Source organism: Bombus bifarius, unplaced genomic scaffold (genome assembly GCF_011952205.1).
Source record: "Bombus bifarius isolate JDL3187 unplaced genomic scaffold, Bbif_JDL3187 scf7180000007979, whole genome shotgun sequence".
In the NCBI taxonomy this organism is placed as follows: domain Eukaryota; kingdom Metazoa; phylum Arthropoda; class Insecta; order Hymenoptera; family Apidae; genus Bombus; species Bombus bifarius.
In genome coordinates, this window is record NW_022884364.1 from 1,300,669 (window position 1) to 1,327,701 (window position 27,033).

The window sequence follows — 27,033 nt, forward strand, 5'->3', positions numbered from 1 at the left end:
ACCAACAAAATCAATTAAAATTACCACGATCACCCCAAACCGATCTTGAAAAGGAAAACAAATTACTTTCTTTGTGCTCCAGAAATTTAAATAAAAATGAAATCTGCCTAAAAATAGCCAAGCAATAAAGAACAAACGAGTCGACAGATCACGAAGACCACCTGTGCCAGCTCGTTGTTCATTCTAGTTGACCTCAGGTGGAAATCTCTAATCCATGATTCCGCTACGAGCGACCGGCCGATCGTCCATCGGCACAATCAACCCAGCACGGCATTGCGTCGCTCTACTGCATCGATTCTCAAACGACTAACACCACCAGTCCCTAGGGGGTCGTCCACAAAATTTAAACACCTCTATAAACACGTGAATTTCAAACTCGATGCCTAAAAGAGAACCATAAACTTTCTTCTCCAATAAAAGACAAAATAATTGTCCATCCCCTAAAATCTATCTTGTAATTCATAGAGAAAGTTCTTAACTGAAGACGAACGTAGAACCAAAGGTGTTATTTCGTACGATGAGGACGCGTTGAAGCTTGAGAACCCACGGTCGTGGTGTTTACACGCACGTCGAACGTTTTCCCGGATGGCCCCACGGAAACCGGACACAATGGAGTTGCTTCCGGTGAGCACAAGGCCAGAAATCGGACGTGGGGATCCCACCGCGCCTGTGTACCACCGGTATATGTTATCTCTCCTCCGCGTTCTGCCCCCTATGGCTCGTCTATCCGAGAATCATTCATCGAAACAATTCTTCCAGCACCGTCACTTCCCCTCCCGACCCCCCGATCGGTCAGGTGTTATCCATTATTTCCACGGTTTGCACCGATTTTGACCGTCAGTTTGATTACAGGTGCCATTCGCGTTGGATGGACGGTTCTAGTGCATCTTACCGCGTTTTGGCGTTTTGAAGTTGCTCGTAGATTAGAGACGGTGTGGAGTCTCTGGAGAAGAGGAGGAAATCTCGCGCGACTCGGTTTGCTCTCGAAGTGGACAGACACGTGAACAATTTGTTGTTATTTCAGGTAAGTATAGTTGGTACGATTTAATGGAGAGTCGCGAATTACTTCGGTTTGAGGAAGAGGGAAATAGTTAGGTTTATTGAATTTATCGAGATCCGAAGCTTGTACGTAGTTTCATAGCATTTTTCAACTGAAGAGAGTTTTAGTTGGAAAGTTGGAGCTAAAATTTTAATTAAAAAAGGAGATTCGATAATGTTTGCTACTTCGTATTCGAGTTTACTACTTCGTACTAAACTTCGTATTCGTACTTAGCTTTTTGCAACTTTTTTGGACTGGGAAACGCGAATGTTCTGGTTAAAAAGTTGGAGTTAACATTTTAGTTAGAAGGAGAGATTCGGCGACGTTTATTGGATTTTTAAATGTAGAAATTGTATTCCCATGGAACTTCCGTTCCTAATTTTTAGAAGAGAGAAACGAAACAATTTTATCTAAAAAGTTCAACTTTGTCATATAAAAAAATTAATTTTTCTCGTATTAAAAAGAAGAGAGTATTCTACATATATTGCAACTTTGATATAATCCCGATTAAATAACGTATACGAAAGATCGTTATTGAGGTTCGTATACAAAAGATTTCCACAAAATTTCTGCTTACATCAAACAGTTAAATTAAAACAATTACCACACAAAGACTAACTGAATAATACATATAACAAGACTAACAAAGATAAATTATAATATCCTGCATCCTACGTACACTAATATCACATAATTGAAGAATATGAAAATTGTTTGAAGCGCGCAACAATGCTATCCACGTATCATCTATTATCCAAGAGATTGCGATAAAATCTTGATTTAGCAGTTCATAGCAACGTTCCTTTAAAAATGTGTAATTCTAGGATGCAACAGTCTTTTATTTTTAAGAAGGTATACATTCACGTAGAATTTGGAACAGAATTAGTGTCTCCTTTATATGATATTTTAATGTCTTACTAATTTATCAAACTTTTAATACATTCCATTTAAAACTTGTATCATATGTAGTGAGAAAGTCATATACGTTTGTTAAAACAGGAACACGACTGGACGAAATTCAATGATGGTAATAATCACGATACACTAATTCAACGTAGTATTATAATATTATTATTATAATTAAACAATGTAATTGATGATTCGAATGACCCGTATCTATAATTTTCTCTCGTCGACGGTAACGTTAATTACTAGACAAGCATCCATCCTCTTTGGACAGAGAACTATAATTATGGAGGCGATAAACCATGAGATAATTAATAAGCACCGTTTCTCCGCAATACGTGAGCAAAGTTTGCATCTAATGGACAAGCACGTGTATCACAATTGACAATTTGCAAATTAAGTCCTTTATAAAAGATAGGAATAACATAACTTTGATTACACAGTATCAATTGATTATAACAATATTGCACGTTATTGAGGATATATCAAATGATATATTATTCTTTGCTCCATTATTTTACATAGGATAAGTGTTGGTTGTTTCATGAATAATTCTCAAGGCATCATCCCTTAAAATTAGACTCAACTCTTTGAAGTCTCCGTTTCTTTTTTGCTTGCTGTATAGACAAACAAAATTTCTTAAAAATCCTTAATATGAATAATATTGAAGTTAAATAAATATGAACTATCCCAATTAATTTTCAATAATATAAATAAATATTAATAATGTATTGTGAGTAAATACATGTATATACTCAAAAATACAATAATAATTCATATTTCTACTAATATAATTAACCATAAATAAGAACTTGAAAGCTAAATAAATTGCAGAGGCTACTGAAAACATCCAAATACCATTTCCCATCCAAGAAACCCTACAATATTCAAACTCCCCAGCGACCAAACATTATTTTCTAATACGGCATCTCCCTTACGGTTTGAATGTAAATTTAATCCCTGCGACACGTGCCACTCTAAGTTTCTTATCATATACAAAAGCATTCTTTCATTTTTTAACATCGGTACGATATGACAAAAGCGAATCGCTGAATTTCTCATGAAACATATTAATGTAAAAGATCCTGATCTCATGAGAAAGTAACTTCGTAACATGGGGCGTGATAAAGAAGACGCGTTTCAGTCTAGTGGACGGTTTCGATATATTCAAAGTGCGTAGAGACAGTGGAAGGTTTTTATGGAATTCCTGAGCTGCACTCACCCTGAACACATCTACATGCTCGCACCTTCGTCAACCTTTTCTCTGACGATTCGCGTGCACGTACACGCGGCGAAGGACCAGCACACGCCCGTAAACCCAACGAACCGTGCTTCCAACTTTCAAGCATTACATTATTAGTTGCTCAGTATCTTTTCCATTACTCTCATACATGAATTATTTCTGAAAAAAAATGGAAATATATTAGTTATATGCACTTGTAAAAAATTTAAGAAAGCAAGGATGAAAGAAAGCAAAATGTTGTATTTTGAACTCGTATTCACGAGGATATAAATTTGCATAAAAATCGACGATTTAGTTACATGAAATTTTTAAGGTCTACAGGCTTTAGAAACGAAAATCTTCTAGCTTATATTCCAGAATATTTCTAATTTCAGAATTTCGTCACTGTGATGACTACTTGATACCAAACCCTGGTACCTAAAAATGAAGAAAACCAACATATCCAGTCTACTGCAATCCATCTCTGTTCTAGCTACCCTGAGAGTGGTCGTTAACGGTAAGTTGCAACCCTCTAGCTCGATTATTCAATTACTTTCTAAAACAATCGTCTTACAAAAATTGAAAGGAAAGAATTTCCTTCCTTTCAAGTTCATTTATAAATTCTTCTATTAAACTAATAGAAGAGTTTCAGATAGAAAAGACACGTGAAAAGGGAAAATATCATAAGACGAAAAATGTAATGCGCGCAACTGGTGTGCCCTAAAAAAACATTTCGTTTGCACATCTATGGCTCATACTCTAAAATTAATGATGGAACGCGGTGTAAAAGAATGACGTCACTTGCTCGGTTGCGAAATTGCGTTTCGTCCCATTGTACCGTCATACGTACCACTTATGACACGAAAAAAAAGGTATACGTGAACGATAAAATCATATCGTTCTGACGGTCGTCGCTCGCTCGCAAAGGAAGTAACCTGATTTTTACCAGGCGAACAGGAAATAATAATATCTATTTGCGAGAAAATAGCGACGAATAAAAGGAAAGAGTATAAAAAATGCCAGCCATTGAATGCATTCGTGAGCGAACGATAACGAAAAAACCGGTGTGCTGTGTTTTCAGGGCAAACAACGTGTAATGGCGGCTTGGGTCGAGTCGTTTACGAGAGACTTCCGGACCAACAGCTTCAGGGCTTCGACGACGATGTGGTATAAAACGTTTCGCGAAATATTTACCTATCTCTCTGGCTTGCGTGGTCGGTTTTCAAATATTCAGTCGACTTCTACGAAACTGTTCTGAAATCTTAAAACCTGATTCTCTGATAATAGAATGTTAAATCTGACGAGAATAGGAAGATTTGAGATTAGGGGGCTGATTTACTGTAACATTGGAAAGTATAATCCGTACTTGAAATGGTTTTATCAAGAAATCAATTGAAGTAGATCTTTTATTATAATTTTTTTTTAATAATTGATATATTATTCAATCATTAAATATAGGCGAAATTTCTTGCTACTAAATATGAAACTCGTTCGAGAGAGTGAAATGAAGCAATTAGAAAAGATATTTTCCTGAGAAGGAAGATTTAAGATTTCATATTCGCCCCAGGAAGAAAATAAGTCTATACTTACATTTCTAAACCAATGTTTTCCTAAAATAGATTGTTTTAAAGCTGTATTTTTATAAAAGCAGTAACATAAATATTAAAAAAATTTGTATATTATTAACATTAATATTTTAATAATATTCTAATTTTAATCTTGCTAATTTATCATAGGTACGAGACTCTGCACCACCTTTTAGAGTCTTGGAAAAATGTCAGGAATTATGTCTACGAGATAGAACGGCGACGAACAATTTAGTTCGCGCTTGCACGAGCTTCGATTTCCAACCTGGCAGCAGAATAGCTTCTTTCAGCGGGGCTGCAGAATATGAAGAAAGCACTTGCTATTTAACGAGGGAACAGGCGCAGCCAGAAGGAATTGGAAATCTAATGCTGGTGCCAAACAGCGTCCATTTCACGGAAGTTTGTCTTGGCTGTGAGTGTATTTCAGTATTTTCCCAATACTGCTCAAACGTTCCAGAAAAATTCTTTAAATTTCTATGCTTTCTTTTCTCCTGTCATACGTATCCTATAATTCATAAAGTATTAACCATTCTGCGATAATTTCTCATAAAATTTCTGAAAATAATCCCTAAAAAAGGAATTAGTATAAAGATATTCTACTTATTTTAAGAATAATATTCTGTATTTCAAGGACAAACTCACTGTTTGTTTTTAGTTTCTGTATTTTAAAAAATTACTTTTGCGTACTCTTTATCTGGTGATTAAGAGTTTTAATGGTTATATTTTTCTGTGAAGCCGATAGGATCGAAAGAGAATGTCCAAATCGGCGTTATGTGTTCGAGAGACATCCCAGGAAGAAACTAAAATTACCACTGACAGATATCAAGGAAGTTAGCGCGGCGAATAGAACAGACTGCGAGGATAGGTATTATAGAATTTTTAAAAAATGCAGATTAGATTAGATTTCTAATTGCAAATATCTCATGGATAAAAATTTTCCGTGATATTTTGAAGATGTTTGAACGAGTTCAGTTTCATTTGTCGATCCGCTACGTATGACACTGCTCTAAGAAGCTGTGCTCTGAGTCGTTTCACCAGAAGAACGCATCCTGAATTATTGGAAGACGATCCAAATTCCGATTATCTGGAAAACACTTGTCTCAATGGTACTTACTACCAATTTTCTCTTAAAATTTAACGAATAATAACGAATTATATTTTTAATATCGATTTCTCAAATTAATAATCCCATAGAAAAATATTTAAATTACCCAAATATTGAATTACCTGTGTTAGAACTGAATTTTAGAATTGTTAAAAACTAAGTTTCTATAGTTTATTATTTACTGACTGAACGAATTCAAATTTGTTGATTCAACAGCAGAACGTCGTTGCGATGGATTAGCTGTGTTCGTCAAAGAAGAAAACAAGCGTCTTCGAGGCCCATTCGAAGTCGACATCTACACGAATCTTACCTTAGACGAGTGTCAAGCCCTTTGTTTGAGAGCTGAGAAATATTTCTGTCGAAGTGTAGAATTCGACGAGCAAACACGGCAATGCATTATTTCAGAAGAAGATTCTGTCTCTCAGAAGGACGATATCGGTATAAGTAGTAGCCCCAGCCATCATTTTTACGATTTGGTTTGTTTAGACAATCGTAAGTACATTATATCTACCGTCAATAACTTCATCTACTATATATCGCTAATTGTTCACAAAAGTATCAATTTCTTAATTATCTTCACAGTAGAAGATAACTACACTATCGTTAGAAATTTAAGAAATCGTCCACTCTACGTGATTCCAGATTAATTATTATTTAGAATATTCTTTCCTAAACTAGTATTAATTGATTTCTGATTGTGATATTATCCAAATACTCAAATTGTTGAAACTGTTGATTAATAATTCATTACGTCATTAAAAAGTATACGTTGTTAAAAAATTAGATATTAATCATTACTCATGATTGAAACGAAGAACTTTCCTAAAAGATGAAGGTATCTGACTTCTTCGAAATCGTAAGGGCCGGATAAAAGTGAAACGATCAATTGGTACTTTACAATACTTTATCAATACCCACTTACGAAGCGTAGATCCGTCCATAGCACGCGGTTCCGAATACCCGGACAGCAGCTCCACGTCGCACCTTTTTTCCGATGGACGACGACCAGATACAGCGTTCCAGCGTTATCGAAACTCTCGTTTGAGCGGTGAATTTCACTCTGAGATAACAGGTCGTAGCCTGAGCGAATGCCTTGACGAGTGTCTTCGACAGACCAGTTTCCAATGCAGGAGCGCCGTGTATTCTGAACATTATCATACCTGTCGATTGAGTCGATTCAATCAACGTGATGGACACAGGATCATCTACGATGCAGACTACGATTATTACGAGAATCTCATGCGTGAGTGACGAATATCTTAAAGGTGTATAGACATATCGCTTATAATCGAATCGATGACATCGGAAACAACATTGTTTTAAGAAATTCTTAAAGCAATTGATGTTGGGTTGGCTCTCAGTATCGAACTTCTTCCTCGTTTTCGTACTTTCAAACGTTCCTGAACTTTCCAAGATTTGAAGTAGAAAATTAAGCCGGTTGTGATCCTTTTTATAATGCTACAAATCATAATGTGAATTATTATTTCGATCTCTTTTGAACAATTCTAGAAATTCTTAAATTTGCTGTATACGAACAGTGAATAAAAGTCTAAGAAACTTATTATATTTATTTATATACCTGTGTTAAAATGTCAACTATTATATAAACAGACCAATATTTGGATGGGGACCGGGATAATCCAGGCTACAGACCAGACCCCCTAGGACAAGATACCAATTTCGGCCGGCCTTCTCTGGGAAGACCTGGTAAACTAACAACACCTTCGATAATCTATTACTGTAAACTCAATCCTCTTTTTTGTCATATTTCTTATATATTACAAATATTAAAATCGAAAATTAGCTCACCTTGGCATCTCCCAAATTTATCAAATTCAATAAACGATACATAACTCTAACAACTAAAAATTACCACCAAGCATAGAACGAATATGCTTCTTGAAACAAGTAAATTTCAAATTTCCACACAGGTTATCCAGAGGACTACGACAAGGGGTACAGCAGCAGCGTGAAACCAGATCGGTATCCAGATCGTTACCCAGACCGCCACACAGATCGCTATCCAGATCGATATCCAGATCGCTATCCAGACCGTTACCCTGATCGATACCCAGATCGATATCCCGAAAAATATCCTGATAAATATCCAGATCGTTATCCCGATAAATACCCGGACCGTTACCCCGATAAATTCCCAGACCGTTACCCCGATAAATTCCCAGACCGTTACCCCGATAAATTCCCAGACCGTTACCCCGATAAATATCCAGAACGTTACCCTGACAAATACCCCGACAAATATCCAGATCGTTATCCTGATCGTTATCCAGCTGATAAATATCCCGAAAGGTATCCTTTGAATGGACAATATCCAATTGGGGCAGCAGGGGATACGTTTCCTGATCCTATAGATCGATATCCAATCAGTGATCGATTTCCAACAAGCGATCGTTACCCTGTTAGTGATCGTTATCCAATGGTAGATCGGTACCCATCTTCGGATAGGTATCCAATATCTGATCGATTTCCAAGCAGAGGTGGTGATCGCCGTCCTACTCATCCTGATCGATATCCTATTCCAGACACTGGAATAGACAGATATCCAACAAGTGGTAGTAGATACCCTACTGGAATTGGTAATCGATACCCAATATCTCCAAGTCGTTATCCTAGCGATAGCGATCGGTATCCCAATAGTATAGACCGTTATCCTATTCCCGAGGATCCTCTGGATCGGTATCCATCCGGTTTGGCAGGTGGCAGACCTCACGTCGATCGGTATCCTATCAGTGAAAGGTATCCCGAAAAGGATCTTTATCCTAATCGGTGAGTTGAAGAGAAAGATATTGATGAGCTTTCAAAAATACATTTCGATATTTTTATGACTCTTCCTTCAAAGATTCGGTAATCGATATAAAATTTCATTAAAAAATATTTAAGCAACAGCAGTCTTTCTCGGTGTGACATTTCGAGTAGAATAAAAATTTATATTTCCTTCTCCAAATGGTACTATGTAGTTGCTATGAAAAGTATATACGCAACACTGACGTACTAATTAATTAGATCCAAGTAATTAAACATTTAACTCGACGAAAAAGGCATAGCATTGAAAAATAAGGGCATGTATAAATACTTTCTGTAGCAACTGTAAGTTGATAATCAAATGAAAATTGATCGGCTCATTAACTTAATTAATACAGCATTGACTTAATTAAAGATATTGCATATCAAATTTCATTTCAAGAGATATTACAAACATTACAAATGATTTATTATTCGTATGTTATATACTCCTTACCATTTATAATATTCAATCACTCTCAGAAACCTACATTTAAATAATCATATTTAATTTACCAAATGCCCGGCTGGACAAATTGTAAAGTACAAATTAAAAAAAAAGAAAAAATAAATAAATAATCATATTTTTCCTCCATTCTCAGATTCCCACCATCGTCGCATGGAGGATACTCTCCAACATACCCCGTTGACGACATCTACGGTCCTCAGTCTCATCCAGACCGGAACCACTATGGCGTAGGAGGACCCAGTCGTCCCTTAGGCTATGGTGGTTATAACAACGACGGCGCAATAATCGGTGGCGGTTACATAGGCGAAGGTGGAGTGTACAATTCGCGACCTTTCGGTACCAGCGGTGGCCCAATTATCGGTCGACCGCCTCTGGTGTCCAGATGCGACGAACAAGACAACTTCCGACAAGTAGGACCTCATACTAGGGTCCGTAAGCCATTCGTCAGACGATATACGACAGCTTCCTCGTTGGCTCAATGTGAAAGAGAATGTGCCGACGCTAGAGACTTCGTGTGCAGATCATTCAATTATCGTCCCTACGCCGCACCCTATGGAGCAGAACGGGACAATTGCGAGTTGAGCGATCGTGACTCCAGGGACATGGACATGGGCAATCCCGTGTACTATGACACTGGCTCCGATTACGACTTTTATGAAAGGAATAACGGCAGACAGGGAGCTGATGCAGAGTGTCTCGACGGTAAGCGTCGTAGGAGACCTTGGACGTCATCTACATGGGTCACATGGAGAAACCTTTACGCTGCCGGTCCATATTACAACCGTTACTGATGCAAATTTCAATTATTGTATTAGACATTGTCATCTGGACTGAGTTTAGTAAAATAAACCGTCTGATTTTCCGAAATCTTTTTTTTTTACTTTTTGTTTGGTCACATCCAATGATGTCGATTATTCCTCTGGTTTCTAACGATGTGGAAGGGTGTTGGATTTTGTTTCTTATTTGACTGGCTGAAAATCATAGTGGTGTAGGTCGGTTCGTTGTTATTTTTCATGAAACGATATTTTACGTTTATCATCGTAAGAAATTCATTATATATCTCCAAGTTAGGAGAATGTATCTATGACAGAGAGTTCAGTTATAATTTAGTCGAAGGGATGATACTTGTAAGAACCGAAACATTTGACTAAATTTAAATTCTAAAGATCTTGACTCACATTGTTGTGATTTTCAGTCCACCATTTACTTTTCTGTTTGGTTTGGGTATTTACGATTTGTTAAATGAAAGTTAATAGAGAGCAAGTAAATTGTGTTTCTGGTCATTCTAGTGAGTCAAGTGTGTAGCGAAGACGGAATGGAATTTACTTTAAGGACACCGGAAGGATTCATTGGTCGGATTTACACTTACGGCTATTACGATCGCTGCTTCTTCCGCGGAAACGGGGGAACCGTAAATGTTCTTCGAATCAGTGGTCCCCAGGGTTACCCCGAATGTGGCACTCAAAGAGTAAGAAAATTACTTCGTCGCTGCTCGAGAACACCACAGGATTTCTGAAAGCACGTTAAATATTAATTCCGAAGAAATTAAACGATTTTCCAAAAATTTTGTTTTTGTCTGAGATCTTGAACTGATCTATTTCAAGATCCTTCATTAAAGAGCTAAACTTAAAATTTTAAGATCAGATCTAAGGTTAAATTTAAAAAAGATCTAGTAAATTCATCGTCAAAATTTACCGTACGATAGTCTTCCGTATAAAAGCTTTTTAAGTAAAATAATTTAGAAATAACAATGGTACTTTTAATGAATGTTTCATAAAAAATTGATTCACAATTAGTGATTACATTCGACAAACGATTGCAGTACGGCGACACGATGACAAACATCGTCGTGGTACAGTTCTCGGACTACGTGCAAACAGGAAGGGACAAACGCTTCAATCTCACCTGTCTATTTCGAGGCCCTGGCGAAGCTGTCGTCACATCCGGCTACATCGGTGCCGGGTATGCCAGGTCATATCGATTGAGAGACCGTGCCTTGCACCCGGTGCACTTAATTAAATAGTCCGATCCGTCATCCAGTATAGAATGCAGAATATGTTGCATTCAGTTAAACATGGATCCTGGTGCAAGCACACTCGATAAATTTATTTTAATATTGTTCGAGTTCCATCGTTAAAAATCTCCTGATTCTATGATTCTAAATCTTGAATATACCTCGTAGAAAGTTGCAAAGAGACACTTGTTGATCTGTTTCACTTGAGATGGATGAAACTGATAATTTAAAGAAAGATTATTAATATCGGTGTGCTGACAGTTAATTTTGAATAAGGAAGAAACAATTTTTTTTGTTTTCATGTGAAACGAGATATTAAAGTGTCTACTTTTTTTATGTTTCTTATATTTCAAAAAAATCAATATATACTTTTATTTCGATTATGCTAATAAAATTCGCATTTATGTTGTGTAGATCAGGGTCTCCGATTCCGATCGAGTACCTTCCAGCAGAAAATACCCTAAGTTCTCGAGTACGTTTACTGATCCTGTATCAAGGCAGACCTACGACGACCATAGCTGTTGGCGATCCACTCACTTTTAGGCTGGAAGCTCAGGATGGGTATGTGACACGAACATTATTCATCTAAAAAGAACTGTGATTTATGTTGTAATATTTTGTTAATGTTTTTTATAGGTACAATTATGTAACTGATATCTTTGCTACCAACGTCATAGCAAGAGATCCTTACTCTGGAAGAAGCGTTCAGCTCATAGACAGATACGGGTAAACGTTGCATTCATTATTACAATTTTTATTTATTAATGAGTAAGGTGTGATCTGAAAATTCGACATAGCTTTATTCTTCTCATACTTTTTGAAAGAATCAAATAATTTTTAATAAGTTTTTCAATAAAATGGTAGTAATTATGATAAAATTGAATCTTCGTTATTAAAATAACGAAGAAAGATATTCTACCTTTGTATCCAGCGTAAGAAAAGAACTTGATTGGCCTAGTAACAACAGGAGCAATCAACGTAATGGATCTTTGTTGTTCACTTCTACAGGGTGCTTTCGGTTTCAATGGACAAACGACAAAAGTACTATACATATAAAACACTCAAGATAAAATCATTATGATTTGTGAAATTAGAGATACAATATTTTCATTTCTTTATAGATTGCACAAATTTATGCATTACAATCTATATTTGTCCTTTATCGATTTTCAATATTCGTTTCAATATTTCTCTAGCTTATCATCTAATTTATTAAATTAAATTCTTCAGCTTTCCTAATCTGTATGGAATATGTACATCAAATATCTGATTCATTTAAATCTACCTGGTTCGCGTAATTCACTTATACCATCTAATCTACCTAATTTACATAATCCATTAGTCCTGATCTTTAAGCCAAAATTACCTGATCGTCCGACCTATTTACCTGATCTATTTAACCCACATACACTCAAATTTTTCTACGATGTTTTTCGAAATGAAATTTTTCAAAAGTATAATTTTATGGACTATAAACGCTAGTACAAAAATAAGAATCTTCTACGGTCGCCAAGTGAGAATCGTAGTAGCGAATGGGTTGAGTAGCTTATCACTGGTATATGTATGTCAGAGTTAATCCACCTGAGGAACTTAATTAATTTACTTATTATCTATAATCGTCAGTACTACCACACACAATATAGAAACAAAAAATTTCTAGAAAATAAATTTTTGTACAATACCAATGTAATCTGTTGAAAACAGCTGTCCAGTGGACAACTACGTATTCCCTGGCTTGGATCGTTTGAGGGATGGTGACAGCCTCGAAGCACGTTTCAACGCTTTCAAAATTCCCGAGTCTAATTTTTTGGTGTTTGAAGCAACCGTACGAACATGTCGAGACGGTTGTCAGCCAGCTTACTGTTCCGGTGGTACCGGAAGGAGCGAGCCATCCTTTGGAAGGCGCAGGAGAGACGTGTCAGAGAACGACACGATCGTAGAAGAAAATGAAATAAGCACGATAACAGAAAGTAATATAAACGATACATCTCCCATGTTGAATTCGACAGTGGTTGAAGACAGCAACGACGCAGAAGAAGAGGAGGAAGAGGAACACGTGAGAGAAATGATCGAGGTAGACCTGAAAAGGATGAAATTTATTATTTACAGGATCTATACACAGTACAGGATATATTAAGTAGAGGATCTATAATTTTTATATTACTGTGCTATCAGTATTCTTTAATTTTTTTTTGTTTAAACTGATCTTGTTTAAATTTCTATTAATAACTAAGTGAACTAAATTTTATTTTTTTAAGCTTCCATATGTATAACTGGATACTTCGAGTTCTTGATCTTCGCATAAACTAAATTATAAATACTCTTTAAATTTTGAAACAATTCATTGAGACAATCAAGAAGCATGCGAACAAAATCATTCTTGAATTTACTAATGAATTAATTGAACCGAATCTTATTCTCTAATCTTGCCACTTAATTAAATTTCACTCAAATCGTGACTTGATTGTCATATGAATTAAACATTTCATTATTCATGAATTAAACATTAATCATTTTATAAACTTCGATACGTACGACTTGATACCACATTAAATTTTGATAAAAATTATTGAAAGCTTCAAAAATACGTATGCTTTCTCTTTTCTTTTTACATTGGAAAACAGATTATCACATTTAGTAAACAAAAGTGTCTTCAAGACAAGCTAAAATGTTACGTCTGACCGAGTTACAGGTTTTGGACTCGAGGATGGATATCGACGAGGAGACTATGGTCGAGAGACAAACTACCATTATGGAGAACGTCTGCATAACTCCTAACGAGTATTATGGACTTGTGACAGCAGTTGCGGTGCTCGTAGTACTCCTGGCATCCGTGGTTTTGTTATCCATGTTAATTTACAGGTATATTATCGACTTTGTATTGATTCAGATACATGTTTAATTAGCATGTTTACAAAAGCAAATCGATTCGCGTACATTGTTTCAGAAAATACGCTTACGCAGTGATTACGAAGAACCGCAGAGTCGACAAAGCGTGTAATCGAAGCAGTCATTCGGACGACGCTTATAGCAGTCGTGCAAATAACTTCTCTTTCTTGAGAACAGGTCTTCAGAAACCCTTCCAGTCTACGTACGTAATTTATCTGACGTTTATTTGCTAATTAGTTTCAATCTCATACAGTTCTCGAAAATATCTTGTTTCAACTAGAATAAAATTTAAGACTATATTAACTAAAAAATTAAAAATTCGTCTAGATTTTCCAGCTCGTGCAATATTTTCCTTTTCATTATCTTATCGCTAGATATAAATGGATTATACTAAATCCTTGCGATAATCTTGGAAGCGTTAATAAATTCAAGAATAATGCGGATAAGAAAATATTACACACGAACGTGGAATAAAAAAAATATACAGAAATGAATAAACATAACTGTTGACCTATAAAATATTGATTAATGGTATGCAAGTATAAACAATTTTCAAAAATAGAATCTTTAAAGACCATCGTCTGTCAGACAGAATTGAAACAGCAGTTCAATATATCATTCTAAAAATTCGTCTCTAAAATTACATCCATACGTTCCACTACAGCTTGTATAACTAAGAATCATTCAAAAATACATACAGACGTCATATTTGACGAATGGCTTAATGCTTTTAACGCTTTTAACGTGACTCTTGATTTATTCTCGGATTTATTACCTGAAGTTGGTGTACCATTTGTTGGATATACAGGTCGATCTCCAGATCGATGAGTAACGTGATCGGTCAACGCATGAGCTCGTCATCGACCGCTCTGGAGGGTGCTGTGGGTCTATCGTCCAACAGAAGAACCGGCTTCGACCCGAGCGAGCCGATCTACACCGATCCATCACTGTTCGAAGTTGCTCGTTGCTCGTCGCCGAAACCTACCCTCGATGATAACTTTCATCTCATGTGAAGATCAGATTTCGTTAAGTCTTCCTTCTCGAAACGCGTATACTTATCGTTAGTCCAACACTTAAGACTCGAAACAGAAAAATAAAAACATATGAACAGGTTTTTAATATACGATGATCAGAGAAATATATCTTTAATATAACATTTTAAAATGATTTGTATTAAAATTGCATGATTCATTAATAGAGTTTGATCTCAATGATATTACAATTGAACAATACATGCTATATAACGTTCCAATAATTTGGTTTCTAAATGATTAGTAGGCGTCGTAGGTTTTATCTTAGAAACACCTTCTAGATTTCTCTTTACTTTAATGTTTCTTCTTCTTCCTCTTTTCTGTTCTTTTCTGTAACTTCAAAGACAGCTAGTCAAATTCACTGACCACTGCCAGCTGCGACTGCCATGTCGATAAACTGACATATATACTTTCACTGGTTTAGTAGAAGTGTGAACAGTTTATCAAGAATATTATTTAAACTATTCTTTCATAGAGACACGTACTATGAATATGTATGGACTCGTTAGTTTTCTGAAGAACGCGGTATCTATTTGTAACTATGTAGTAGTATTTTCTTTAAAAGCTAGGTAAAAGAATTTATCTTGGAATAAAAATATATTAAGTTAGCAGTCATAAAAAATGTCTAAAATGCAATTTCTACAACCTGTTACAAAATAAAGCGCCAACTTTTTTTATCGAGGGGTTAAAATTTAAGATCAGCTTTTATTTAATTGTAAAAATTTGTAGAACTGTAACCATCTTAACAAAGGAGGATGTTCACGTAATTTTACAGCTATTTCCAATCTATGCATTCAGTTTTAAGTTAGAACAATATAAAATGGGTATATTTATATTAATTATACGAAACAAATTATAAAATAATCGATAGCAAGGATTGAGAAGACTCCTTGTTCGTGTTTGAAAACTATTATTAGCGAATCATAAGTAACTAAAATTACCAGCATTTATTTATTACGATTTCAATTGTAGTTAGAAAGAAATTGCTATTAATAAACAGATATTACAGATATCGAATATCGTTCGTTTATATTTAATCTAACGGTATCTCCCCCTTTCCTTTTGATCACCGTGAAAAAGAAGTGAACAAAGCCATCGCACGAAGCGTACGTAAGTATATTCATTTTATTCTCTCGAGTCAATCTTCCTTTATCCTATCGAGCTTATACGTAAAAAGAAGCATCCTTAGCCTCGCCTCTTCTTTACGATAGTGAGCCTCTTCTAATTTAATTCTGGCCTCCTCTTTCAACATGGCAGCGATATCAACTTTCATCTGTGCCTCCGATAAAGCCAATACGTGCAGTTCTTCCTCTTTGTGAAGGGATCTCTTCGTTCTTCGAGGCTGCTCGTGAACAATCGAAGGAGAGATGAACGTTTGAGTTGCGTTCGATTTGAAAATTATTCGATTTTTCTCCGGTAGTTCGTCTTTGTCTAATTTCTCCACCATGAGTGAGTCCAAATCCTTTTTGGATTTGTCGAAACAGTCGGTTACTGAACCGTGCGATAACGAATTCGAATCGATTTTACTCTTGACAGAATCTGAGGTAATAAAGGGAATGTTGAATGACATGTTTTTGGGAGATGAAATTATTAAGTTTTGCAGATCTTCGTTTGAAAGACGGCAAAGCAGAAAATTTCGAGTCTCTTTACTTTGGAAAAAATAAAATAGCAAAGTAAAATATTTTAATAAATAGATAAATCAATAGATCACATAGATATAAATATAGAAATTGTAAAGTAAAGAACAAATGAAGCCTTTGAATATTTTTCCTTTCCATTATTCATAAATGGCGGATGAATTGTAGAATGCAAAAATCAAGGCAGTGATTTTTACAGAAAAGAAATCAATAACAAAAGATAAAAGGAGATAAAATGAAAAGGAAGAAGGAATAACCTGAATCTTTATAATTATTTTCCTCTTTCGAGAATTGTTTTGAAGGCTTTATAGTACAGACAGTTTGCAGCGTAAACGGTTCAGACTCTTTTGGCTCAAACACGACATTTGGCGGCAAACCTACGGTTCCGGTAGGAATAGGAACTTCTGCCATGGGATTCCTATTTTCCCAACTTTTCGACCGTGTGTGATCCTTAGATAAGTGACAAAAACTTCTCGAAATACCACTGAAAAAATCGATATAAAGATGTGTCATTCCATAAATTTATACAAATTTCGTTAGTTCTATCTCCAATAATATTTGATAAGAAATCGAAATAAATAAAAGTTTATAAACTAGTATGAAACTAACTTATATACTGAAAAGGTTATATTACGTAAAAACTCTGAACTGAAAAATAAAAAATCTGAGAAGGATGAAAACGATAAATGAAACAACCTAATCATATGATTATACAATATTCGTATATTCCCGCGTTTTTACATATTTATAGGCTGACATGAATGAAAGGTAGATGATATCGCGAAAATATTGTATTTACCGTAATTTCTTCTCTTCACGATTCCGTTTGCATGCTTTCATATTTTCCCAGCAGCGTCTCAACTGTACAGCCGAACGTATCGCTTGAGGACCTACCATCGAGTTGTATTCGTTGGCCAGTTGAGACCATGCTGATTTTCGTTTATACATCGATATCGGATCGGACCTCTTATCCTCGATATCTTCGTACTTATTTATCAAGGTTATCAAAATTTCTCGTTCCTCAAAGCTATAAGTTTTCCGAGTACTTTTCAACGACGAAGAAGCCATTTTAGCACAGAAAAAACGCTCAACTATCACGGCGGTCTTCCACTGTTTATTTCTTACCACCAACGCGACTAAACGGCGGACTTGTATAAACCCTTTACACGATCTCACGCAACATAACTAAAAAGCAAAATTCCAAAATAATATATTATTACAATGAATTTTGCATTCGATTGCATTATATCTATTCTAACCCTTCTTATGGCTATCCATTTTATCTTAATAAAACGTCCAATAGTACTTACAAAAAGAAGAGTTTCATCTTCTCCAAGAAGTATCACGCTATTTACTATGAATAATTGTATACTTCAACTGAAGTAGTTAATTAATGCGACTCGAGTGTTCAAATTCTAGCCTATCATATCTGTAAAACGTTTCACTTAACGCGATGCGTTTGATGTTAACGGAAAATCTGGCGCCAGAAGAAATATCATAAAATATAGTTCATGAACATTCCAAGCAGTTGGCGCCAGAGGGAAGTCGTTTTAATGACAGTGCGTTCAAAATACAAACATGTACAGGATATTGTGAACTTGCGGGAGACAGTAGATACAGTGACAGAGTGTGGTATTTATAGTAATTGTTATAAAATGAAACGGCATGTTCCACCTGATGCAATACCTTAGCGGGCTCTTTTTGCTTCTTCTCTCGATACCGCTGAGCAATGGTGTTGATTACACGTATGAAATCGACTGCAGTAACCTACGAATGGGACAATATATCTGTCCTCATCCCGATTATGATTTCATAGATCCGAAAACGCAACAACCCAAAGGTTGCACGAAGGAAAATAAAGCCAAAGGTAGATAAATTTTATTGCGTTTTTCCTCTTATTGCTCTGAAAAAGAAGGAAAGTTCGACATAACCTATATGTCAGATGTACTCCAAGTTTGAAAACGTGCATTCTGTAGTTGTTAATCATTTAAAATTTTTCTTTGTTTTCTTCGTTCATAGATAGATAAATTTATTACCTTTTCTAATTTTATGTACATGGAAGTTTAAATTATATATTCACTGTTTTGTTCTCAGTGTTATGTCTGGCTGCGGATGGCCTCATTTGTACAGAAACAAAAAATAACACATTCAAGAAAGATATTCCTTGTAAATGGACGTAAGTATATATAATATCATTTGTTTACTATATTAATGTTTCAAATAGAATTTTCTAATATTTGTAATATTGAAAATGTGTTTATAAACATGATACTGAAGATCATATTTAACATTTAATGTAAAAACATATACATACAATAAATAAAGTTGTATTTTATATTTATATTTACAGAAATGGATATTCATTTGAGACATCATTGTTACTCTCTATATTTCTTGGAATGTTCGGGGCAGACAGATTTTATCTCGGGTATCCAGCATTGGGCTTTCTTAAGTTAAGTACTTTGGGATTCCTCTTTCTTGGCCAATTTGCTGATATAATACTTATTGCAACACAAATCGTGGGACCTGCGGATGGTTCGCATTATGTGATACCATATTATGGTGCAGGAATTCATATTGTGACAAGTAATAACTTTACATACAGAGTGCCACAATACGAATGTTGAATGATTTTTTCTCATACAGAAGATAACGATTGATCAGTCTAAAAGTTCTACAGCCCATGCTTTAATCACAAACAACGATATACAATCCTAGAATCGAGTCCTATATCAGCATACAGGGAAAAAATTACTGTGTATGCTATTTTAATGAACAAACAGAAGATAATTGTTTTGTAGATATGTATTTCAACGAAACATTGTATATACAGATTTGTTACTGACTTATTACCTATTGCCAGTATGTTCGTGTAATAAATATTTGTTTTTATCTGTAAGTGTTCCTTTCTTCCTCTATTAAATACTTCTAAGTTTACGATCATTGCATTCTTTTATATTCGTCGTTATTGTTATCATCTTGAATATCAGAAGGATTAATGCTTACCTAATTTACAAAACGTGCCTACCGACGTAATTTAATCACAGTTAATTAAGCAAACTTATGTGAAGAACAACGTGTAAACTTGATCACGCACTTGTATATTGTGTAAAATGACGTTCCCGATAATTGCAATTATCGCAGCTTAATTATCATCCAGCACGTTTTTGATATAAAAGTGCTGAAACACGTTACCTTGATGGACAGACAACTTTCGGCATCGAGTGTAAAAAGTATTCTCACTGATCAAATAAGTAAAAAAACCTTCACTTCGATTAATGTGACTATCGAATATGAAGAGTTTTATTCTAGTTTTACTATTCCAATTCGTGACTCTAATCGTAGTTAGTCAACCAGTGAGCAGATTAAATGTAAGTCTTCCATTACTTTATTATTATAATTTTGTGTGTTCTGACATTAGATAGGGCAGAATTTACAAGCTGTTTCTTTTTTTATTTTTTCGGAGCAATATAAGATAAATTTTATATACTTTTGCAATAATAAATTTAACATAATAATTCTTTTAATTATAGGTATTTTTATTAAACAAATTAAATATTTAACAAATATAGACTGTTTCGTTTAACTCAAATATTTAAACAGCTTTCTCTCAGAATTTTTACAATTTTTTATTAAAAAATGCCAATGACGTCACGATTTAAAGAAAACAGATTTCATAATTATAAAATTCATCTCTTTTTAATCAAACTATGTAAAGATTACTTCCGTCATTGTAAAATCGCAGATCGTCAGTTTAATTATTTTTTAGATATACAATCTCATAAATGAACTTCTAATTATCTACAGGACGTTGATGCCACAGATATCACAAATTATGAAGCACACAGGTATCCCAGGACTTTAAAATCTAAGCATCCATCATGCAGGATCAACCAATATTTCGACGTAGACAAGGGCGATTGTATGGGAGTAATCGGTGGTGGAAAAGCGCTTTATATAAATAACAAAAAATCTTGCGGGTCGAATGTATTAAAACCACACTGCACAAATCCAAGATACTACTACATTTGCAGACAGAACAAAACCATTTTGGCCCAGTGTCCCCAAAACAGACATTTCGAAAGCCATCTACAAAAATGTATCTTGGTACCTCGTGAGAAGCATATTTCTGCTACCAGCGGACAAAATTCCGATATTTTTGATTCTGTTCAACATCTCGATTGCCTAAAAACCGGCTCATTTCCGGTTCCAGATAACTGTGGTTTGTTTTATACCTGCTCGATGCATGGTAAGAAAATGAACAAAAATTTCTACACGTGTCCAAAAAATATGGCTTATGACACAGAAACTGAAATGTGTAAACCATCCAGTACTTGTCGTGAACCAGAATCATTATCCTCGTGTAGAAATCATCCATGGGATGAAAAGAAAGAAAATATGGCATTAAAGGAAGCTGTATTTCCGATAAAGAGAAGATCGGAAACTTGTGAAACGATGTTTACGAATGAAGAAGACACTACGACTAATTCAACGTCTGAGAATGATGATGAAATTATGTTGATAACTACTTCTTACACCGAACCATTCGTATCTGAACTCACGCGATCAGGTGATAGTAATGATATTGTAACGACGACGGAACGTGCTTTGGAAAAGTCACGTTTTACAAACACTGAAGATTTCGCGATACCTATAACTGCCACGTATTCAACAATTGCAGTAGAGAACACGTATCCGACTGAATTTAATTTGCCCATCGAAGTAAATGGGAATAAAGAATTAGAATCTACGACTGTAGCAGGACCATTTGAAAATGGTCATACGAGAATTATAATGGATGATCCTGAGGAGCAATCACCTGATGACCAAGATAGAACTGCACCAACAATTTTAGATGATCCATCAATGTTAGAAAACATAGAGCGAGAAAAAATTCCTGGTTCTGAGAATCCTAGTTTGGAGAAACAATATAGTAATACAGAGGAATTTAACGAAGAGCCAACGTTTGGAATCAGAAACATCGACACTGAACCAATAACTTTAGCCGATCCTACAAGCCTCAGAAGTAACGAACCGATTACAAACCTAGATTCAAACAAGCCACCTTTGGAAATTCCTATTGATGATCCTACATTACAAAACCAACATAGTACAACAATAGCATTTAACGAAGAATCAATCAATGGAGCTGAAAACACCCTACCGATAATTACAGAGGATGTTACAGCCCCTAGTCGACCAGAGGAACAACCGCTTGCTGAAATAATTCCAACTGAATCGCCTGTACAAATGCCTATTGAAGAACCTAATTTAGAAAACCAACATAGTATACAAGAAGAATCCAGCGAAAAACCAATTACTGAAAATGAAAGCATGAACATTGCGCCAACAATTTCAGACGATCCTGCAATCCTTAATAATGTAGAAGCGAAAGAGAAACCGCCTACATCAAAAATTCCAATTGAACCATCCGTGCAAATTCCCATTTCTGAAGATCCTAATTTGGCAGATCAATATAAAGCACCAGAAAATTTGAGCGAAGAATCAACTACTGAAACTGAAAACATTAACAGTGAAGAAATAATTGTAGGTGATCCAACAACTCTTATCAATACAGAACCAGAAGAAGAACCGGTAACACAAGTAGTTTTAAGCGAATTACCGGTTACAAATCCTACTACTGAAAATCCTGAATTACCGATACCTGAAATTGAAAATATTAACACTGAACCAACAACCCTTATCAATACAGAACCGCAAGAGGAACCGGCAACAAAAGTAATTTCAGACGAATCACCGATTGTAATTCCTACTACTGAAAATTCTGAATTGCCGATTACTGAAATTGAAAATATTAATACTGAACCAACAATTCCACCTGATCCAACCACCCCTATAAATACAGCACCGGAAGGGGAACCAGCAAAAGAAGTAGTTTTAAACGAATTACCGGTTGGGATTCCAACCACTGAAAATCCTAAATTACCGATTCCTGAAATTGAAAATATTAACACTGAACCAACAACCCTTACCAACACAGAACCACAAGAGGAACCGGCAACAAAAGTAATTTCAGACGAATCACCGGTTGTAATTCCTACTACTGAAAATTCTGAATTGCCGATTACTGAAATTGAAAATAATAACACTGAACCACCAATTTTAACTGATTCAACAAGCCTTATCAATACAGAACCGGAAAAGGAACCAACGAACGAAGTGGCTTTAAACGAATCACCGGTTAATATTCCAACCACTGAAAATCCTGAATTACCGATTCCTGAAATTGAAAATATTAACACCGAACCAACAACTCTTATCAATACAGAACCGCAAGAGGAACCGGCAACAAAAGTAATTTCAGACGAATCACCGGTTGTAATTCCTACTACTGAAAATTCTGAATTGCCGATTACTGAAATTGAAAATAATAACACTGAACCACCAATTTTAACTGATTCAACAAGCCTTATCAATACAGAACCGGAAAAGGAACCAACGAACGAAGTGGCTTTAAACGAATCACCGGTTAATATTCCAACCACAGAAAATCCTGAATTACCGATTCCTGAAATTGAAAATATTAACACCGAACCAACAACTCTTATCAATACAGAACCGCAAGAGGAACCGGCAACAAAAGTAATTTCAGACGAATCACCGGTTGTAATTCCTACTACTGAAAATTCTGAATTGCCGATTACGGAAATTGAAAATAATAACACTGAACCACCAATTTTAACTGATTCAACAAGCCTTATCAATACAGAACCGGAAAAGGAACCAACGAACGAAGTGGCTTTAAACGAATCACCGGTTAATATTCCAACCACAGAAAATCCTGAATTACCGATTCCTGAAATTGAAAATATTAACACCGAACCAACAACTCTTATCAATACAGAACCGCAAGAGGAACCGGCAACAAAAGTAATTTCAGACGAATCACCGGTTGTAATTCCTACTACTGAAAATCCTGAATTACCCATACCTGAAATTGAAAATATTAACACTGAACCAACAACCCTTATCAATACAGAACCGCAAGAGGAACAGGCAACAAAAGTAATTTCAGACGAATCACCAGTTGGAATTTCTTCTAATGAAAATTCTGCATTCCCTATTACTGCCATTGAAAATGTTAATACTGAACCAACAATTCTACCTGATCCATCCACCCCTATAAATACAGCACCGGAAGGGGAACCAGCAAACGAAGTAGTTTTAAACGAATCACCGGTTGGGATTCCAACCACTGAAAATCCTGAATTACCGATTCCTGAAATTGAAAATATTAACACTGAACCAACAACCCTTATCAATACAGAACCACAAGAGGAACCGGCAACAAAAGTAATTTCAGACGAATCACCGGTTGTAATTCCTACTACTGAAAATCCTGAATTACCGATTCCTGAAATTGAAAATATTAACACTGAACCAACAACCCTTACCAATACAGAACCGCAAGAGGAACCGGCAACAAAAGTAATTTCAGACGAATCACCGGTTGTAATTCCTACTACTGAAAATTCTGAATTGCCGATTACTGAAATTGAAAATGTTAATACTGAACCAACAATTCTACCTGATCCATCCACCTCTATAAATACAGAACCGGAAGGGGAACCAGCAAAAGAAGTAGTTTTAAACGAATCACCGGTTAATATCCCAACCACTGAAAATCCCGAATTACCGATTCCTGAAATTGAAAATATTAACACTGAACCAACAACCCTTATCAATACAGAACCGCAAGAGGAACCGGCAACAAAAGTAATTTCAGACGAATCACCGGTTGTAATTCCTACTACTGAAAATCCTGAATTACCGATTCCTGAAATTGAAAATATTAACACTGAACCAACAACCCTTACCAATACAGAACCGCAAGAGGAACCGGCAACAAAAGTAATTTCAGACGAATCACCGGTTGTAATTCCTACTACTGAAAATTCTGAATTGCCGATTACTGAAATTGAAAATGTTAATACTGAACCAACAATTCTACCTGATCCATCCACCTCTATAAATACAGAACCGGAAGGGGAACCAGCAAAAGAAGTAGTTTTAAACGAATCACCGGTTAATATCCCAACCACTGAAAATCCCGAATTACCGATTCCTGAAATTGAAAATATTAACACTGAACCAACAACCCTTATCAATACAGAACCGCAAGAGGAACCGGCAACAAAAGTAATTTCAGACGAATCACCGGTTGTAATTCCTACTACTGAAAATCCTGAATTACCGATTCCTGAAATTGAAAATATTAACACTGAACCAACAACCCTTACCAATACAGAACCGCAAGAGGAACCGGCAACAAAAGTAATTTCAGACGAATCACCAGTTGGAATTTCTTCTAATGAAAATTCTGCATTACCTATTACTGACATTGAAAATAATAACACTGAACCACCAATTTTAACTGATTCAACAACCCTTATCAATACAGAACCGGAAAAGGAACCAGCGAAAGAAGTGGCTTTAAATGAATCACCGGTTAATATTCCAACCACTGAAAATCCTGAATTACCGATTCCTGAAATAGAAAATATTAACACTAAACCAACAACCGTTATGAATACAGAACCGGAAGGGGATCCTGCAGAAGAAGTAGTTCTAAACGAATCACCGGTTGTAATCCCTACTACTGAAAATTCTGAATTGCCGATTCCTGAAATTGAAAATATTAACACTGAACCAACAACCCTTATCAATACAGAACCGCAAGAGGAACCGGCAACAAAAGTAATTTCAGACGAATCACCGGTTGGGATTCCATCCACTGAAAATCCTGAATTACCGATTCCTGAAATTAAAAATATTAACACTGAACCAACAACCCTTATCAATACAGAACCGCAAGAGGAACCGGCAACAAAAGTAATTTCAGACGAATCACCGGTTGGGATTCCATCCACTGAAAATCCTGAATTACCGATTCCTGAAATTGAAAATATTAACACTGAACCAACAACCCTTATCAATACAGAACCGCAAGAGGAACCGGCAACAAAAGTAATTTCAGACGAATCACCGGTTGTAATTCCTACTACTGAAAATCCTGAATTACCGATTCCTGAAATTGAAAATATTAACACTGAACCAACAACCCTTACCAATACAGAACCGCAAGAGGAACCGGCAACAAAAGTAATTTCAGACGAATCACCAGTTGGAATTTCTTCTAATGAAAATTCTGCATTACCTATTACTGACATTGAAAATAATAACACTGAACCACCAATTTTAACTGATCCAACAACCCTTATCAATACAGAACCGGAAGAGGAACCAACAAAAGAAGTAGTTTTAAACGAATCACCGGTTGTAATTCCTACTACTGAAAATCCTGAATTGCCGATTCCTGAAATTGAAAATATTAACACTGAACCAACAGTTTTAACTGATTCAACAACCCTTATTGATACAGAACCGGATGAAGTAACAGAAGTAATTTTAGACAAATCACCCGTTGGAACTTCTGCTACTGAAAATCCTAGTTTAGAAAAAGAATATAATAATATATTAACCAATTCGATAACCCCTGATACTACAAAACCACAAGAACAACCAATTACGTATATAATTCCAACTGAATCATTCTCGGAAAAAGAAGAACCTGAGGAACCTATTCTGGAAGTTGAACGTACTGTAACAGGAGAATTTACTGAAGAGTCAACTATTGGAACTGAAGCTATTGGTACTACTTCAGCTATCTTACCTGATGCTCTAATATCTGATATGACGGTACCTAGAGAAATAAATACAGGAACAGAGGCAGATGAACCATTGTTAGAAACAAGTAGGTCAGAAGAATCCATTTTGCATGGTCCATCTACTACACCTATCCTAAATGATATAATTACAGCTACAAAAGAAGATCCAGAACATAATAATAAAGGAAGTGATGAACAAATACCCATTGAATATGGAAACGGTGAATCATCAAATTACGATTTAAATAGAATGATAACCACTGATCCAACAAGCTTGATCAGCACAAATGGAGAATCTGTATTACAAAATGATAGTGAAACACCTAAAATTAATACTGAAGAAACATTTTCAAATGTAATAACCGAAAAGCCTGATTCTAGAGCAATGAAAAAACATTCGAAACCATTTCATAAACATTCTCAGATTATAGATAAGGAGGACGCGTGTAATAATGTTGCACAAAAAGAATCAGCAACTACACCGAAAGATATACACATGCCGTCAGCGATATACTATATCGTTGATAAGATTAAGCAATGCTTGACAAAAATTTTAAATATGTTACATCACTAAGGATGACATAAAATATATTAGTGGATTTTTATTTAAAAAATTGCATTGATATATTAAATTAAAAATATAA

General features: G+C 35.5%; 5 protein-coding genes across 7 annotated transcripts; 4 read left to right on the plus strand and 1 right to left on the minus strand.

Annotated features, from left to right (window-relative positions):
• The first annotated feature begins 472 nt into the window (after positions 1–472).
• Positions 473–15,569, plus strand: LOC117204640. 3 transcript variants are annotated; one of them, XM_033442204.1, is made up of 19 exons: positions 473–1,024; positions 3,563–3,684; positions 4,249–4,334; positions 4,904–5,165; positions 5,489–5,618; positions 5,708–5,859; positions 6,075–6,350; positions 6,790–7,101; positions 7,470–7,565; positions 7,790–8,645; positions 9,263–9,831; positions 10,419–10,597; positions 10,952–11,100; positions 11,558–11,704; positions 11,780–11,869; positions 12,848–13,217; positions 13,836–14,005; positions 14,091–14,234; positions 14,841–15,569. In XM_033442204.1, the coding sequence occupies exons 2-19, from the start codon at positions 3,612–3,614 to the stop codon at positions 15,043–15,045; spliced, it is 4,266 nt and encodes a 1,421-aa protein (XP_033298095.1). In that variant the 5' UTR covers positions 473–1,024; positions 3,563–3,611; the 3' UTR covers positions 15,046–15,569. The 3 variants fall into 3 exon arrangements, with proteins under 3 accessions (XP_033298095.1, XP_033298096.1, XP_033298097.1); XM_033442205.1 differs by having other exon boundaries at positions 474–1,024; positions 10,952–11,091; XM_033442206.1 differs by having other exon boundaries at positions 475–1,024; positions 6,802–7,101.
• On the minus strand, positions 15,184–18,156 carry LOC117204641. The gene is made up of 4 exons (XM_033442207.1): positions 18,011–18,156; positions 17,500–17,885; positions 16,958–17,184; positions 15,184–16,602 (listed from the first exon to the last, which is right to left on the minus strand). Exons 2-4 carry the CDS (start codon positions 17,766–17,768, stop codon positions 16,202–16,204), a joined length of 897 nt encoding a protein of 298 aa, XP_033298098.1. The 5' UTR covers positions 17,769–17,885; positions 18,011–18,156; the 3' UTR covers positions 15,184–16,201.
• Positions 18,157–18,221: 65 nt separating this feature from the next.
• On the plus strand, positions 18,222–19,599 carry LOC117204642 (TM2 domain-containing protein CG10795). Its single transcript, XM_033442209.1, has 3 exons — positions 18,222–18,567; positions 18,795–18,876; positions 19,051–19,599. Exons 1-3 carry the CDS (start codon positions 18,366–18,368, stop codon positions 19,325–19,327), a joined length of 561 nt encoding a protein of 186 aa, XP_033298100.1. The 5' UTR covers positions 18,222–18,365; the 3' UTR covers positions 19,328–19,599.
• Positions 19,600–19,725: 126 nt separating this feature from the next.
• On the plus strand, positions 19,726–26,406 carry LOC117204755 (mucin-17-like). Its single transcript, XM_033442480.1, has 5 exons — positions 19,726–20,071; positions 20,508–24,090; positions 24,226–24,513; positions 24,649–26,324; positions 26,386–26,406. Exons 1-5 carry the CDS (start codon positions 19,994–19,996, stop codon positions 26,404–26,406), a joined length of 5,646 nt encoding a protein of 1,881 aa, XP_033298371.1. The 5' UTR covers positions 19,726–19,993.
• LOC117204699 lies at positions 23,534–27,007 on the plus strand. Its single transcript, XM_033442335.1, has 3 exons — positions 23,534–23,966; positions 25,929–26,475; positions 26,542–27,007. Exons 2-3 carry the CDS (start codon positions 26,415–26,417, stop codon positions 26,961–26,963), a joined length of 483 nt encoding a protein of 160 aa, XP_033298226.1. The 5' UTR covers positions 23,534–23,966; positions 25,929–26,414; the 3' UTR covers positions 26,964–27,007.
• The last annotated feature ends 26 nt before the right edge of the window (positions 27,008–27,033 follow it).